The 17861-nt window shown below is 33.5% G+C and overlaps 1 protein-coding gene across 3 annotated transcripts; it reads right to left on the reverse strand.

Moving 5' to 3' along the window:
* On the reverse strand, window positions 1-16983 carry LOC148606648 (uncharacterized). Of its 3 annotated transcripts, none has more exons than XM_088545891.1 (12): window positions 16880-16983; window positions 13730-13847; window positions 11044-11145; window positions 10093-10191; window positions 8764-8972; window positions 7848-8202; window positions 6186-6371; window positions 5367-5638; window positions 4077-4326; window positions 3248-3599; window positions 2211-2258; window positions 1-1329 (listed from the first exon to the last, which is right to left on the reverse strand). In XM_088545891.1, the coding sequence occupies exons 2-12, from the start codon at window positions 13826-13828 to the stop codon at window positions 1040-1042; spliced, it is 2262 nt and encodes a 753-aa protein (XP_088402017.1). In that variant the 5' UTR covers window positions 13829-13847; window positions 16880-16983; the 3' UTR covers window positions 1-1039. The 3 variants fall into 3 exon arrangements, with proteins under 3 accessions (XP_088402017.1, XP_088402018.1, XP_088402019.1); XM_088545892.1 differs by having other exon boundaries at window positions 13730-13859; window positions 16880-16963; XM_088545893.1 differs by lacking the exons at window positions 11044-11145; window positions 13730-13847; window positions 16880-16983 and having other exon boundaries at window positions 8764-8881; window positions 10093-10192.
* Window positions 16984-17861: the final 878 nt, after the last annotated feature.

Genomic DNA, 17861 nt, shown 5'->3' on the forward strand with positions numbered 1-17861 from the left:
TATTTTTTTTTGTTGGATAGCACGAGAAATAAAGAACAACTCTACCAAGAATTTTGGCGCGAAGCGAGTAGCTAAGAAAAAAGTAATGGTAAAAATTTAACTAGGTTAACTATAATTTTAGAATCGGATCGATCAAATTCCGGACAGATCTATCCGCCTAGTGCCTCGGAGGTTTTTCTTGTATGTAACAAGAAAGGCTGAGGCGTTCTGATTTATTGGTAATCTTGTTTAGATTTTTTTCTAGCTGCTTAACAATATGTAAAAGCTGGTGTTCGACCCTTCAGATTGTAATTAAAGTTTGTTACATCTTTATTAAAAGAAACACCGACCTCATCAGCGATTTCTGTTCTTTGGTTCCGCTGAACAGTACTTATTTATCTCCTACCTAAATCATCCAAATCAGGAAATATAACCTGCAAACATATATAATTTCAAACTCCGATATATTGGTGACGTTGCGATGAAAACTTACACATTGACAAGTCGCAATTAGCCGTTGTTTCGGAGTTTGATATAATCTACTGGATACAAGAGGGCAATTATTCACAATGCAATTTCCGTATGGGGGGTCCTCACTTCAACTAAAATCTAAAAATAGATCCGGATGAAATTTCTCTAATCTAACGCAATGTTGCTAAAATACACCCATATAGCTTTTAAATTTTTAAATAAAAACCACCATGTCATGCGGCGTTTCTGCCCGTAAATTAAGGTTCAAAAGGGGGATACTTTTTCAAACATCAATTTTTCAGTAGCCATCCTAAGCCTTAAGTGTTCCATAAAATACACATATCACATATATGGGCTGCTAGCTTTCAAATTCGATACTTTGGGTTCCTTACTGTTTGTACAATTTTTTCATGAAATGTTTTTTTTATTATCCACCAATCGTGAACGTTTCTGACAGAAATGTTAATCCTGACAGTATGAACAGCAATTCATTTGTTCTGCCACTATTACAAAAATAATAGTTTGTTTTATAATTGTCTAAAGTGTCCACCACTTTACTTAAAAGACCTGCTTCTTTATCCTTGATATTTCAGCCTTCCATGTATTCCTCGTTATATCTAAAACCGTCTTCTACATCGTCAGCTTCATCATCTTTCTGAATGTGGCGCAGGGCGTCTACCAGATGTTTTACTTGGTTCTCGTTGGGCCTTGCTAGCCTCCATTTTCGGTACCAATTCTTCCGGAAAGCCTTTTCGCTTTGTAGAGTTGAAATGACTTGTTCATTCAGTCTCATGAACCTCACTAAAGCCAGACATTCTCCCTCTGATAGACGGCCTGTAAGTCTCTTTAAGGAATTCCAACGTAAAACTGGTATAGTGCCTAAATGAAAAGATTGAATTTACAACAACCTGTACTAATTAAGTATCTATTATGTAGAAGTGTTAAATATATACAAGAAAGCAGTGATTTATCGAATATTCCCTGTGTCAAAAAGTCGATAGTTCACACTGTAAAATAAATTGGTAATTTCTCCCTCCAAAACGTCGTCACGTACGCCGACTAAAAATTTCACTCTTTCCAATAAATTATCCTATTATTAATTTGCGTGCTTAGTCATGTAATGGATTTTTATTTAATCAACATCGATTGTAACGATATATTTTAAACTATTGGAATAAAAACAAAAGAAGCATTCTACATCAGCGGAAAAAAACTTTTTACCGAAAAGAAACGTGAATCCCGGCGTGCCGTGTTTTTACTTTAAAAATTTAACGAGACCTATTCATATCTGACACTGCTTCACAATGTACATCCAGGTATCCCCTAAGCGTAACGCGCGGTCGGATCTGCTATCATCATTGGTGACACGTGCAGGTATTGACCGCGTATTATATAAACGAGAACTACAATTGTGCACTGCAAAATGTAGTATCTGAAGCATGTGTAATCCGAAAACCTGTTTTGGACAAAATCTGAAGTCACTAAAATTATCCTGAACCTCGTAAAAATCAAAACACCTGACTGTACCGAAATGTTCAGTTTGGACACGTAAGCACCGATATCAGATCGGAAGATGAAACATTGATAGATGTATTTCATGTTAAATATAAAACACGTTTTATTTATACATTTTATATTAAGTACGTACAGGTGTAATAAGGGAATAACCTTACAGTTTGTTAATTTTTATTCATGTGAAATGGCAGGTCAAAATTTTATCAGATTTACATGTCTTTGTGGCTTGCTATATAAAATCTTACACTGAGGGTCACTAGGATCAACCTTGGCCTCTGAGACTGTATATGCAGCTGAAAGGAGAAATCTTAAGTTTACAATGGATTTTTTTTTTATCGTAGGACAATAATTACTTCACTTAGAAGTACAATGAAGTTAAAACCAAATAAACTTAAAAAGTGTATTCAATTTTCCTTAACAATTCAGTATAAAGTTCCACATTGAAATCAGAACTTGAAAATTAACTTTTCATGAGGTTGACAGGGGGGATCCAGGTTGTAACGTTAGTGATGCGGGCGTTTCTAGAATTATACGCAGATTAAAACGAGGCAAGAACAATTTTTATTTTGAATTTATGAAAAAAACGAGATTTCGTGCAAACAAAACAATAATAAATAAATGAATTTAATGGTGGGTGTACGTCCGGAACGCTCGTATACTTGAATGCGCGCCTGGTTGAAATGTGTGTCATATTACATATCGTAGAAAGGCACATAGAAACGAACTAGCACAGACAGCTGTTACAACACATCACATTTATTCCTGCTGAAATGCACAAAATATTTACCATACATGTAGGAAGTTCAATCACAATTTATCAATCATATTGTGTACTATTTCATTCCTTTTTCTTTTTGTAGTGATTTTCAAATGTTCTTTAATAATAATTCAGTAGTTTAAAGATCCATAAATAAATTGAATAAAAAGCTTGGAACAGAAATCGACACTTGAAAATAAAATTTCCATGTTTAAAAAAATGAAAAAAAAGTAAGTACTAAAATAAAGAAACCATCGCCAAAATATCTGTGGTAGTAGGCTTGTGTTTAAACGACACTTGAAAAAATAAAAAAAAAATGGTAGCACTTTCCAAATTCATTATTGCTTGACTTCTTTTGCCCGTTTCAATACAAGCTTTTTATATAAATATTGTCTATAATATATTGAAGCACATAACTGTCAATCATGTTCGTGCATACACTGTGGCTTGGAAGGGGATATTTCTGAAGATTACCCATTGACATTTTTATACAGTTGGTAAATATTAAAAATATGATTTACTTACTTGTGGTATCTGTGTCAATTGCTAAAGACACCATTTTTTCAAACTTCAGAGCAACCTGTCCATGTTTCCTGCGAGGAAGAGGTTGTTTTGGTTGGGTAGTAGTACATAAACAAGAGAAACAGTTCCTAACACGGCGAGATGGTTTTACCGCCACTAAGTGATCAGGCTGGTCGTTGGTCGAATTCGGGTTGTTTTCTTGCCTCACATTTTTCCCTATTTTAACCTTGCCTTTTAAAGGTGAATCGGATGTGTTGTTGAGATGAAATGTTCTATAACATTTGGCCTTCCCAAGCGTCTTGAATGTTAAACTCTCTTTTCTTACTTCCGATTCAATGTTTCCGCTAAATTTTATCTAATTTATAAAAGAGCGGTTTTTTTTTCATAGCAAGTACATTTTATCTTAACAGCCTTATTATATGAAGGAATTCCTTATAATTAGAAATTATAATTTAACGTTAAAATCATAAAAAAACAATCATGATGATGTCACTGTCAAATTCTAAAATCTGTATGAGACAAATTCATTCGTCCAATCCGTTAACATGTTAATTCTGAATTCCAATTAACAATTTTTAAACTTGATTTTGCTACGATGAGGAAAAAAAATCGCCCTTGAAAATTTTCAAATATTGTATTTACAATCATGGAAATGGCCCTTAAAATATGCAAAACTGAGATTGTTTCCACTCTTCATAGTTTTTTTTCTGTATATATGTATCACCGGACGTATATGTGTAAAATTACCAAAAGGCCTTCACCAGTCTAAACCAAGTAATTTATCCCCTGCTTACTAATAAAATACTGACATTCGTGAGTGATATATACATACCGTGTACTTTGTATTTTCCTTCATAACGGAGTCATGATACGCTACTGCATGCGAGTCAAATCCTTTCCTTCGCCAATGCCGTCTCCGGTTTTTACCCTTCCTTTTCAGTGCTATCTCTACGACGATCAGATATTTCCCTGCTGAATCAATCTTGGTCATAGCAAAACATTCCACTCTGTGCTCCTTTTTACACGCCTGTGTTGCAAGCTGCTTGGACTTTTTTACATCTCGATTATTCGTTGCAACATATCTACAAGTATTACATATGATGTATATATATTATATAGATGTCACTGTGACAGCGGTACGAGTTCGAGTCTCGCGGAGGAAAAGACCAAAAATTTGCTTCGCACATTTGACAGTTCTAACATCGTTGGAAATTTTTCAGCTTCTATATATGTAAAGATAAGAACTGATATAATCTAATATACATGTACGGTTGTTATTAAGACTGATAAACATTGAAACAAAAGGCCCCCTACATCATTGAAATACACACGACGTGATATTTTCTTCTCTTTATGAAGATACACACTAGGAATGATGCTTATAATATTTTTCATTGGAAAAATTGTATTAAATGAATATCACAATAAATGTAAATATTATAGAGCATATTATTATACATGTACCTTTGGTAATAAGGCATCTGTGTTGAATTTTAGAAAAGAAACACTCTTACATCACAATGACAATTTTCGAAGCGAGGAACCCCCACATTTGGGATCCCTTTTGTATAGGTTATATACTAGTGAAGCTACATACTAGATAATGGGAGCAAACCCTTGTGTTCCCTACTGCAAGTTTTGTTTTACTTCTGTCTAAATTGTTTTGGTATTGTTTAATAAGTTAACAATATGAATTAAATATCTGGTGTTTGTTGTAAAATAGGTTCACCTGTCTTTATTTTAATTTGTTTTATTTTATGTGACATATACTTATATGTATGCACGTTTAACGAATCGTTCGGCATTACTTTGTTTTAGCCCCACACCGATTTCATTGTGCTAGCCCACAGAAGCAAAGCTCGGACACACTCTGCTGTTTCAGAGCTAACCCGTCATTGCTCTTAGACTGTCTTCTTTGAGGGAAATTGTAAATACAATTTTAAAACTTGAAATTGATTGACATGGCCAGGAATCAAACACGCAACCATGACACTTAAAAGGCACCCCTTTATTTAGCATTTAATTTAAGTCTGTACATGCGCACTCGAATTTGAAGTCTCCTTTGACCAGTATCAAACATTATGACAGTAAACGCATAATCTCGGTTATTATCGATACTTACACAGAAAAATGACTTGCGTCGACAACCACGTGATCCGATGTCTTACTTTTTAAATTTAAGACCTCCCAGTCATCATCATTCTCAAAATCATCACCAGCAGCTAAAATAATAACTCCATCACCCTTTTCAACAGGTGTGTGGATTGGCAGCTTTAATGTAACTGCCTGTCCAGGTTGTTGACCATTGGTCATGGTCAAATCCATAGCATTTGTAAATAGATACATGTTACTGTCTTCAATGTCTTCATAGTTCCATTCTTTTGTTTCTGATACCTAAATCATATTTGATATAACGTGTAATGGGCATATACAATCTATGTTTGTTAACAAAAACCTCTTACAAGAAGTTATTGAGCTTTGATAATTTAGTTTAACCCGTACGCTAACAGTGCCACAGGTCGTAAATTTGTACAATGTAGATTATACAACCGATCGAATGTTACTTCAACACCTTACCGAATAGCTAATCGATTGGAAAAATAAAAAACATTAATGATATTCATGATGAGGTTAGATATATTACCTGTTTTACAATACAGATTCAGTTGAGTTCAATTACGCTAAACAATGAAAAATAGTACTGTACACGTTCGTCATTTTTAATGATATCGTCCATTTTAAAAGTGCAGCATTTTTTTTTTTGGAAATATACATTGCTTTGTTTGTTTTTTGTTTGTTTGGTGGTTTGTTAGTTTTTGTTTTGTTTTGTTTTGTTCTTGTTTTGTTTTTGTTTCGTTTGTTTTGTTTTGTAATGCTTAAATCACTCAAGACATGCACAAAGAAAATATTTAAAAAAAAACCATATCTTTCAAGCATTTACATTTATATTAAGCTTTCCTCCACCGGTAAATGCTCCCTTCGGAATGCTGACTTCCGCATTTGGTTCCATTTCCAGTTTTATGTTTAGAGAGTGACTTCCAACATCGAATGTTTCAATTTTTTCCTTCACCCCAATAAAGAACCTTGCATCTGTTTTAAGATTCACATCCATACTCATATACATAGACTGTAATACGAAGAACGATCACATTTCATAAACATATATCTATGTCAACGTATTTTTTCGTAAAATTTTTTTTTGTCTCTTTTAGAGTCTAACGAACTGGGGTTTGGATCCCATAACCCACTTATTCCGCCACTGTAACTTTTTTTGCAAGTACGATAATGATGAAATATTTTATTGTATGAGTGATAATTTATGCACTAATTTATCTACATGTTCCGAAAAAGGGCGATAAATGAGCAAAGAGCGACGAAAAACAGATATTGTTTACACATTAACGATGGCTCCATATGCCGAACACCGGGAAGAAAACATAAGTTTAGCATTAATGTATGTATCATGCTCCGAGTTAAAACTTTTTTTATGATGAATTACAGACGCTTACCCTTCTAGAAAACTCTGTTTCATACTTTTAAAATCTGGTGTAAATCATACACGTATGTGTAACTATTTTCATGCTTTGTTTCAAGTTAAAACATACTTTTTCAAAAAAAAATATCTATATTAGTTGTTTTTTTGTCGGCCGTTTGCATGCTAACTACTTCTTTTTTCCGACCCTACCGATGAACCTGAAAACTGCTCCTAGTTTTTAGCGGAGTCCGGGTAACTCATTTACTTTTGTTTCTTTGTTCGCGCTATTTTATTTTTTTTATTTCAAGTGCTTTGTTGTGTTTCTGGTTTTCCTATCTAGTCTTTATTTTGAAATATTTTCGCTCTAATCTTGGTTTTGATTAACTCTTAGTTGCAAATCTATGAAATAGCGTTTACAGTTTTGGACAGATGTTGGTAACTACCTTAATTATGCAGATCATACAAGAGATCCTTATTTCCAAAAGGGGTGGTGCAAAAACATCCCAAAATTTTATCATATCCCTAGAAACAGTTTGTTAAAGTTTCAAAAAGATCGGATAAGTTTTACTCAAGATATCGTAAATAAACTAATTAGTGGACGCCAAAAAAGACGCCGCCGCCGCCGCCGCCGCCGCCGCCGCCGCCGCCGCCGCCGCCGCTGCCGACGACGACAACGACGACAGGGTGATACATGTACCATTCTACGACCGAAAAAAAAAATTGCGGTGGTATAAAAATTGTTAAGTGTGAGTGTTTTTAAGAATCAGGCAAAATGGGGAAAATCATAATTAAACATGCATGTCAAAACCCCACCGATCTGACAATGTAATATCACTCAAGGATGCTTTTCTTATTTGAAAAGACCATTACTTGATCTCTGCCTCATTGGATTTGCTCAGAATTTTTTCAATAGAATCTTAGAAAAATGAGGTTTTTAAAAATGAGGTTTTGACAAGGGTTATCTGCCCTTGAAATTTTCATTTTCAGTGCATTCCAATGAAATTGTAACTCAATGGTCTAGCGTAATACACTTATCAAAATGATGTTTTTTTTATACCATGTTTCACCTCCTGCCTGATTCTTACAGGGACTGACACTTAAATTCGATTCATATTGCATATAGTGTACCTCCTCCTTTACTTCCGCTGTATTTTGGGACTTTTCTGTAATTTCTTTTCCTTTGACCTCCCCGTCAATTGGTTCTATATATAACTGTTCATTACATCTCAGGCTTCCTTTGATCTTTAATGTAAACTTTATCGTATCGGGAACATTACCCCAAGCGCGGACTTCGTAGACGTCACTGAAATGCTTGACATTGTCCAAATTTTCATTCATTCCTCCTGTGACATCTTTAGACTCTTTGGAAATCGACAGAAAGAAATTAGGCATACCATTGTTAAGTTCCAGTTTTATATCTACTTCCGAAAAATAGTTCCTTTCTTTGTCTGTTTCAATATAATACACAGGATTGACAATGGATCTACAACAGAAAAATACATTTTGCATCTTTTGAAATAGGAAGAATATATCTAAGTTCAGAATATGTTTCAGGGCACAGTAAGGGAAGAGTTAAAATATTTTGAACAACTTACCAAATAAGCTGAAAAAAAAACATCTTAGTGAACCAAAAAAAGGTAAGAAATATAATTTCTTAATGTCGAAAACGTAAAAGCTTCCGAAATAAAAGAAAGACGATTCCTTTCAGCTCGATCACCTAAGAAAACAGAAATTTAACTCAACAGGATAAGTTTCGCTTAGAAAAGAACCTTATATACATCGGAGCTTCCCAAAAAATAAAAAGACAGATGCTCATTTCCTTTTAATTAGCTCATCCAAAGTGATAATAACTTTCACCTCAGCCAGAATCACCAATACGTTTCCGCTTACATATATTCAAAAGAAAATTAAATACATCGTACATGTAGCTTACCAAGAAAGCGTACAGTAAATCAAAGACACCATGCATAAGAGGATAATAATATACATCTTAGATCTTAAAGTGGAAGATATTTTAATGTATTCGGGATAAAAGACAACCTACTCATATTCAATATTAATTAGTCTTTCATTTTGCTGGATGACCATGTTCATTATGTTGTAGTCTTTCTCGCCTAGTGAGAGGAGGTAATCTTCATCCATGGTCGCTATAACCCAATCATCTAAAACAACAGCACAACCAAAGTAACAAAGTAAATCGACTATGTCTTGATCTTTGTTACGTATTGCAGTTTCTAGTGGGCTCATATTATCCTATAATGAGAGAAAATCATAAGTTTGTATTACAAATAATTGATTATCGTGTTAATATATGTACATGCAAGTTTTTTTTCATGACGAGGCTATTTCGAGCAATATCGAAAGTAAAATTTCGAGATATTATTTTGAAAGCCGTTAGTTAATGAAAGACGTCACAGAGCATGACATACAAAATCTCTATAATCTGAAAAGAAATAATTTTCCAAGAAAGATTAAACACATTAACTAAAGGTGTATGTTATATAATAACTGTGGCATCAATTAAAAATGTTCAATCTTATACCCAATCGGTACATTCTCGGCGAATCCCGGGAGTCCTCGGAATCAACGAAATTTGCCGAGAAGTTGCGATTTTCCTATACCTTTGGTAAAACGAAATGACATGTTTTCATATAAGTCATTTTTGTACTAAACGTTGAAAGGGTTTAATATTACAGACCGAAAAAGATAATAATAAAACAAAAACAGCAAATTTAAAAGAACACGTCGACGGAATAAAACTCGATATTGTTGTTCTTAATTACACAATTACTTGGGATCAGGTTTTTTTCCCTCTAAAAAATATCATTAAATCATTTTGTTTCCATATTTGAGTTATTATGCATGTTCTCTGACATGTCCGCTTACTATTTATTGCTGTTTATACTATGCCTAGTTTTCATCTATACGAATTCGGCACGAATAGGAAAAAACGCTCAGCGAGCCTCGCGTTTTAGACCGATTCTAAACCTCGTCCGTATATTGCTTTTATTTCTAGTTAATATACAATTATTTTCTTTCTACTATAATCCTTCTCATTTTTATATATGACGTGTTATTTCTCATTTCTTTCCTACTTGTGGCCCCATAGTGACGCTACGATAAACAGGTATTTCATGCAGAAGTAGAAAGGTTGGCGGGGCCAAAGTGGTATATACTGTCACTGACCGTATATCACAAATAAAAATACAGTAAACCAGAACGATTGCAGTATAAATGTAAACATGTTGGGAACTTGACTGTTCATATTTCTGTTTCTTTATTTTACAGTTCTTTGAAACGTGGAATTATTTACTATGTCTTATAATTTCAATACTTAGCTCATTTCATACCAAGTCTTTCTCACATTACTTACAGCATCTAAAGGGTTCAGATTCGCTTCAAATGTAACCAGAGCAACAAGAGCGTTACGCTTTCCACTTTCTACAGCCCTATGCAAGGCAGTACGTCCTTGCTGTAAGTAATATTATATATATTTTTTTAAACTAATCGATTTTAACGAAACACGGAAGAAAAAAAAAGAATGGGCACAGAGTGTTTAAAACACATAACGTTCAGTTAGTTATCATGGTAGACAGTGGCCTAATATTGCATAAGTGATAACATGAATAAAAAAATCATTACTTCAGACAATTTATGACAGCCATTAGTCTTAGAAATAAAAGCAGGATACATATTTTACCTAGCTATTTCCTTTTTAATCTCTTTCTTTTTTCGTTTCTCCCGGATGTGACATTTTATCAGCAATTCAGTTAGTGTTACTAGCAACACAGAGGAGGCTTACCCTACCGGTGCACCTGGTCCATACTCCTTTTTTTATGGCGGATTCCGGGATGCTAATTTACTTCGTATGTGCTATTTTGGTTATCTCATATTCTTTGTTTTGTGTTTCTGGTTTTCCTGTCTAACCTTAATCGACAGAATATTGTCTTTTGATTTCCGCTCTACTGTTGGTTTTGATTTACTCTTTGTTGCAAATCTATGATATTGTGATTGTAAACTATATATCGCTGTAATACATTATTTTAATGTCCTCTCGATTCTTGGTTCCTTTAAAAACTTTTTCATAGTTTAAGACAGATTTGTAAATTTGTAGATTTGCGGTTTAATGTGGTGTTGTTTCTAATCATTTCGTCTTGGAGCAGGTCATCTAGTTACTGCTTACTTGAGGTAGTTTTTGACGAACGAGGAAGTCGGGGAAAATCTGTAGAATAATAATCGATGGAACATTAAACATGAAAATCGATAAAAGTCACGATTACATGTTCGTTTTAGAAGTTTGCTTTATTCACTTGTGTATCATTACCCCATCGACAAGCTCTAGAACATTTCTGTCTTTCTTCAGAATGGATACAATTAGGTCAACCATATCCTGGTCACATGCCAAATGTAAGGGCGTTGATTGGCTCTAAAATGTAACATTTACATCGATATTGAATATCATATGTTTTTATATCACATTTGAATTATTTAACCAGAGAGCTTTTTCGAGGGTTTATATAGGATTTAGGGGCGTTAATACTGATGCATTTAATATGAAAACAAACATCTTTATCTTATTAAGTTTACCTTACATGGTTGTGTATATGTTTCCAAACTTTCACTGATATAACTCCTACATGCATATGTCTTGTACATATAATTTATGATAATTATGAAATTTATTTTTTTCTACTGATCTTTGGTTTCGATTGTTATGGAGGAGTGATCAAGGGAACCAAGGTTATAGCGGTAATCAAAAGAATGTAATCCAGGGACAAAGACCAGACATGGAAAACAGACATACACAACAAAGAACATAGAGTAACTAAAATCATACATACAAACTAACAAAAGCAAATGAGCAACTCGGACTCCACTAAAAACTGGGAGCGTGGACCAGGTGCATCGGTATGGTAAGCGTCCTCTGCTTTTCTAGAAACCCGCCGAGTTGCCCATAAAAAGTCAAGTCTGGGGTAGACAAACGAGGAAAGGAAAACCATGACCCGTTGAATAAATCAGTTTTCATGGTGCAGATGGATACACCATAACGATCAAGGAGTTCATGGTCATGGGTAGAAACCTGCTTATCTGTCCATGCTGGAAACTTATGAAAATTGGAAACATACATATACAAATATTTTCAACGTAAATTAAAATGTGGATCGAACTTCACATTACATTAACGCGAACTCCACATTCTACTAATGTGATTTTCACGTGAAATTCACTTAACGCGAATTTCATATGAACATTCCATGTGCATTTCACGTGAAGACTCGATTCATCCGAATTTTACGTGAACTCTGAAAAATTATTTGCTCAGTTCAGGTGAAAATTATGATAAATATTTTTGCCTGTGTATCAGTAGTCATTTACTTAAAGTCACTAGTTTGGTCTGTCTAGTAGATATCTGTCCAGTCTAACCTGCTGGATACCAGACAGCTGTTATGGATGCCTGGAGTGTATTTAATCTTCATCAAATCTGAACTTCTGTTAGGGATATGATAAAGTATATATAATGAAACTTGTCTAAAACAAACCTCATGGGGCTGTACAATTTGGTATTATACGGGTGGTCGGTTTACCAAGGTTCAAAATATATTAAATTGATGTAAATGGACTTATAAAATATCTGGTTTAGACAGTTTTTTTTATTTTTCAGGGTTCGGTTTAGGCAGGTTTTACTGCAATGCACTGTCATAGCAAAAGTTGCATGGAATAGTAATTTTGAAACATATTATTCTTTCCGACTTATATGTTACTAAGTCATGGGCGCAGGAACCGATACGGTTGTTACTGCTCCGACCGTACTAATAATTTTGACAGGTACGGTATGCCGTGCCAATAATTTTCACACTTTCGCGGCCTCGTGTCTCTATATAAAAACATCACCAAAAGTTTTTGCTTCCTACGTCTATTTAAGTACAATCATTTACAATGTTCTATTTCGATACATACGATTCCTAACGTTAGCAATTCTCGGTTTTTCGATATAGTCCATGGGCTGGGAGGGTCCACTGTGCACCCCACCCCCTTACTCATCAACACTATGGTAATTTTTAGGTACCTTTATACCTCCCATAACCGAATCAATTTGTCGCCAAAGAATATTCTCGGATTCTTTTTCAGTATAAGCCTATATTTGTACCGCTCTTGGTTAAAAAGACAAGATTTTTGTGACTCAATTGTTTGAGAGTCTTAGCCTTCCTGGGATAGCATGTGTGAATAAACTAAACAAATACAAGTATTATCGTATAGCCCAATGTCTCAGCTTTACGATAGTACCAAGAAAGTTGCAGTAACACTTAGGGTTCTGCGGTAATTGAAACTAAACTTACACTGAATGTATTTTTGCGGGTTAGACACGTATATGTCATACCACTTAGATGGAATGGCAGAATAAAGAAGTTGTAAGTGTATGAAATTATAGTTTATATGTCCTTGTCTCATCCCCTGCACTTATATCATGGTTGACTGTTTTGTTACTTTTTTATTGTTACCATCAATTAATGTTAAATTACGGAACAATGAATTGTGAAGTAGATGTGAGTATTACTCAATACAAAAGGAAAATTGCTCATGCTGTATTGCTGTCTTTATCATTCAATAAAAGCAGCCACTTGACATTACATGTACCATTATTTTCTGCCATTTTCATTTCTGCCATCGTCAGTACTTTATGCAAATATATCAGTTCATCATTAACAGGTCCGATGATTTGCAATGAGAAGTGCTCATGATCAATGAAATAGACCCCTTTGTGGTAAGTTGATGAGCTTGCTCATCATCTTTTCTGCCAGGTAGGGCATGGGTAGAATAACAGAATTTTCCTCGCGGAAGTGTATATTGAGCATGCTCATCGACTACCCGACAGTCAGCACAAAAAAGGTCTATTGCATATTCTGTATTGCAGAGACTACATGTAGATGAGTAATACGTATTTAATCCGGAAGCAGTAATTAGGTTTGCGGACGAGATTTAAATTTTCGCATTTTAACATAAGTACTTACTTCATCAGTTGCTGTTACATCAAAGCCCCCCTCAACTAAACAGATTGCATCCTTTTCCCGCTTCTTTTTAATCGCTGGGAATAACTGTATTCCTTCCATGGCTTTTCTAGTGAATTACCTACAAAAAATTCTACAAGAATATTTCAAAACGATGCACGCTAACTTGATACCCCTCTTCCTCCATTCAATAATATACACCATGTGACCTCGAAATTGATAGATCCAGTTGAAGGACCAGAATCTAAAATAGGAGGTGTGTGACCAAAAAAAAGCCATTTATTTATTAGATATTATTTGCAGATTATCAAAATACTCAAATATGTCACATGATAACCATTTATTTGGTTTGAAGTCGGAAACATCATTGGAAATAACCACTATACACTTGCGGTTGTAACAGTTTCTGGGCGCTTTCGAAGAGGTTCACGCTTTTGGCAGCAATTTATTCTAAACATGGTACTGTCCGTGCGAGACCCGGCAGGGTATCCTATGACGTTAAAAATCCACTTAGTAGTGCTAAATTTGGTCGGGAGGTCTTCTACCCTCAGTTCTAATGACTGTTTCAAAAAGGAACCGATTAATTTTACTTGCTCCTTAGAGGAGGGATTACTTAGTTTAGATACAGTCATGTCTTCAAATTTCCAATTTAAATCTTTCAGAAGTTTACGTCTTAAGTTTTCATATAGATAACATTGTAAAAGGAAGTCTTCCACAGTTTCAATAACATTGCAATGCTTACATAGTCGGTTTTTCATAGGGATTTTTGGATTTTAAAATACCCCCTCACTATTTGAAGATTGTGGTCGCTTAATCGTTAATATCTGTAAAATATTTTCTTAGGTAGAAGTTATGAAAATTTGATTAAATTATATATCAGGGCTTAATGTTATATTTTTATATTGTGAAAGTTTGCTATTTTCATCATAGCTTTTTAATTTATTTCCCATAAGTAAACATGTAATATCACCAGGATTTATTAAAATATCCATTTAAATTCAAAAATAACATATTATTTGCCTACATAAATCATTGCGATTTAAACATTCGTAGCCCCAGTAAGGTTAATCATTTCATAATTTGAATTTTTACTTCCGCATACGTGATTTAAGGTTAATCAAGGTCAAAGTTATAACAACCAACCAAACAAACAAATAAACAAAGGCATATCAAAACAGAAATAAATCAATCTAAATAAGATATAAAATGATAAAAAAGCTTTACTTACTATTCTGCCAAATCAATATTTTTGTTTTCAGTCAATAAACAGCATATAACTCACAAAACTCAAAAAGATAAAACAAATGACAAATTTAACAAAACAACTTCAAATTCCCTGCTTGTTGTAAATTGTTGTAAATGTCTCCATATTAAGATTTAAGTAACCTCAGTCTTTTATGATTTTTATATACACTTAAAAAGCACTCCAGATAAGAATCGTGTAAAATGTGATTATCTAATTCATGGAAAATAGCAGAAAACTCTACCACTATTCAATTAAAAAAGAATGATATTAAGAAAATATATTGATTTATCTTTCCATTGACATATAATACAGCCGTATACCCTCTAGGCCCATTTAAGTTCGAAAAATCCCTAGCCGTCCGCAGCACAATTAAGCATTCAGCTCTACCGAATATTTATGAAACTAAATAAACAATAAATTGACAGTATTTTAAATCAAGATCTGAAAGTTATTTCGAAACACTGAAAATACTGGTTTTTTTTTTTTTTGTTTTGTTTTGTTTTTGTTTATATCTTTATTTTTTTTTTGGTTTTGTTTTGTTTTGTTTTGTTTGTTTCTTTTGTGTGTGTGTGTGTGTGTGTGTGTGTGTTTTGTTTTTTCTCTCTCGAATATTCGGATTTTCATTCTTTCGTGGACATGTTTTAATCCATACATGTATGAACATTCAAAATTCATATCCTTGCATAGATTGTAAAGAAGTACTATCTTTAAAAAATACAGACGACGCAGATGAACTTTTTTTCACTTATTATTTTCTACATTTCATTCAAGAAATAACACATGAAAATGTCAATTTTCGATATAGTTTTTTTTCGTACACCCCTAAGTTATCAGTATTTGACCAATCGGAAAACAGAATTCCGATCAGGTGACTTGCGATTCCATGGAAGAGCGTCTTTAAGGTCAAAGGGTAAAAAGCAATAATATACCGACTGCGTCGATGAAAAAACCTATGTACTATTACTCCTTTAATTGCATTTTAATGTACATTTTCTACTTTTCTTAGATAAAACATATGATATCAAATTCTAAAATGGAAATCATTACTACTAATTAATACATATCATCAAATGAGATCTGAAGTCAGACGCTTAAAAAACTTAATGTCATTACTGATTTTTCGTATATACGTATACACATGCAACAACATTAGATATTATTTAAAATGTCTATTTCCAATCAAGGTAAATAAACTGAAGCTGTCTTGCTTACTGTTGCGTAAAATGGCTTGTTTTAAAGTTGTTATGTTTTTTCTTTTCTATTTAGATATCGATCTGTTGTGGTCGTTATTATTCATTTAGAAATATTTCAACTAGAACTTATATTCCATCTTGCTAGAACACTGGAAATTGACATGTTTTTTTTTCTAGAAACTTAGAGGACGTTTACCCTACCGGTGCACCTGGTCCATGCTTGAAGTTTTTAGTGGACTCTGAGTTGCTCATTTGCTTTTGTTACTTTGTATGTATGATTTTAGTTACTTTATGTTCTTTGTTGTGTATGTCTGTTATCCATGTCTGGTCTTTGTCACTTGATTACATTCTTTTGATTACTGCTATAACATTGGCTCCCTTGGTCACTTTCTCTAATATTTTAAATTCAGCAAACCTTAAAGCAAAATACATCGCTACAAGCTTAGTGTACATCGGGCACTGTGATGATATATGTAAATGTAGTAAAATTAGACGACTACATCGAAAAAGATAAGTTGAATAATGTCTATTAACACAAATGCTGACGTTCTTCCGATCACAACCTGTCAATTAAGCAACACTACTATCAAGCTATAGTTCTCATGTTACGATATAGTCAAAATAATTTATAAAGCATTTCTCCCGGTATGGAACTTCCTTGACTTCCTAACATGAGTTTACGAGAAAGACAATTAAAGAAAAATAAATACTTACTTTTATAATCTCTTGCATTTATCCTACTAACATTTAACGTTTTATGGATGGTTAAATATGCTTAGATGCATGTGTCATAACGTAAATAGTAACATTGAAGAAAAAGTTCAATAACAGTAAATTTATAATTTTACACTCTAATTGACTACAATTTCATTTATGGTATAAAAAGTCAGGGTATTTAAATTTTGCTAAAGGCAATCGATCAGTTGTCAGGTATATATATTTAATCTTTCTGCAGTCACTGTACATTTAAACACCTACAAATCATGTATTTTATTTCTTTATCATTTGAATTAGTTCCAGACGTAGAAATGTCGATATAAATTAATGAAATTCTGACAAAACATTTGTGTCGTTTTAATTCGTACTCAGTGTGAACAGAATTTTAACGTAATTTAATAAATTCAGACTCAAAAAGCCATCGATGCAATCAGGAAGTACAGGTTACTTAACAAATCAATTCTAACAACACAGTTTAATAAAGAACTAAAATCTTTAAAAATAAAAATAGCCAACGCAGTAAAATTTGTTTCTTTCACTTATGATTTTCTACATTTTTTTCCGGAAACAACACATGGCACACAATTTTAAAGCTGCATTAGCTGTCATTTTTGTAAATTTTTGTTTCTGTTGAAATAGGCCTTAGCTTAATTATTATCACTAAATTGTACTTTTCTTGTACAGTTTCATTTGATATTTACAAATAAAATTCATGAAATAGGTGCTTTAATATTTATTGTCTTGCAAGACAAAAAAATCGACCTAGATAAGTTCGTATGCATGTGACTTCTGGTGACCTTAATACGCGCATGTATTATAAGGATCACTTCTTTAACAACAAATATGATTGCAAAGCGAAAGTTGTTATTCAACGGCAAGGAAGACCGACGGACTCAAGCCGTAAGAGGAAAAAAAAGATCGAATATAACGCAAGAATCCTTTTGAAATTTACGTATTGTGATATAATGCAACTCAAATA

The sequence above is a fragment of the Perna viridis genome, chromosome 9 (assembly GCF_037379345.1).
Source record: "Perna viridis isolate PV_CMFRI_1.1 ecotype Kerala chromosome 9, ASM3737934v1, whole genome shotgun sequence".
NCBI classification, from domain to species: Eukaryota; Metazoa; Mollusca; class Bivalvia; order Mytilida; family Mytilidae; genus Perna; species Perna viridis.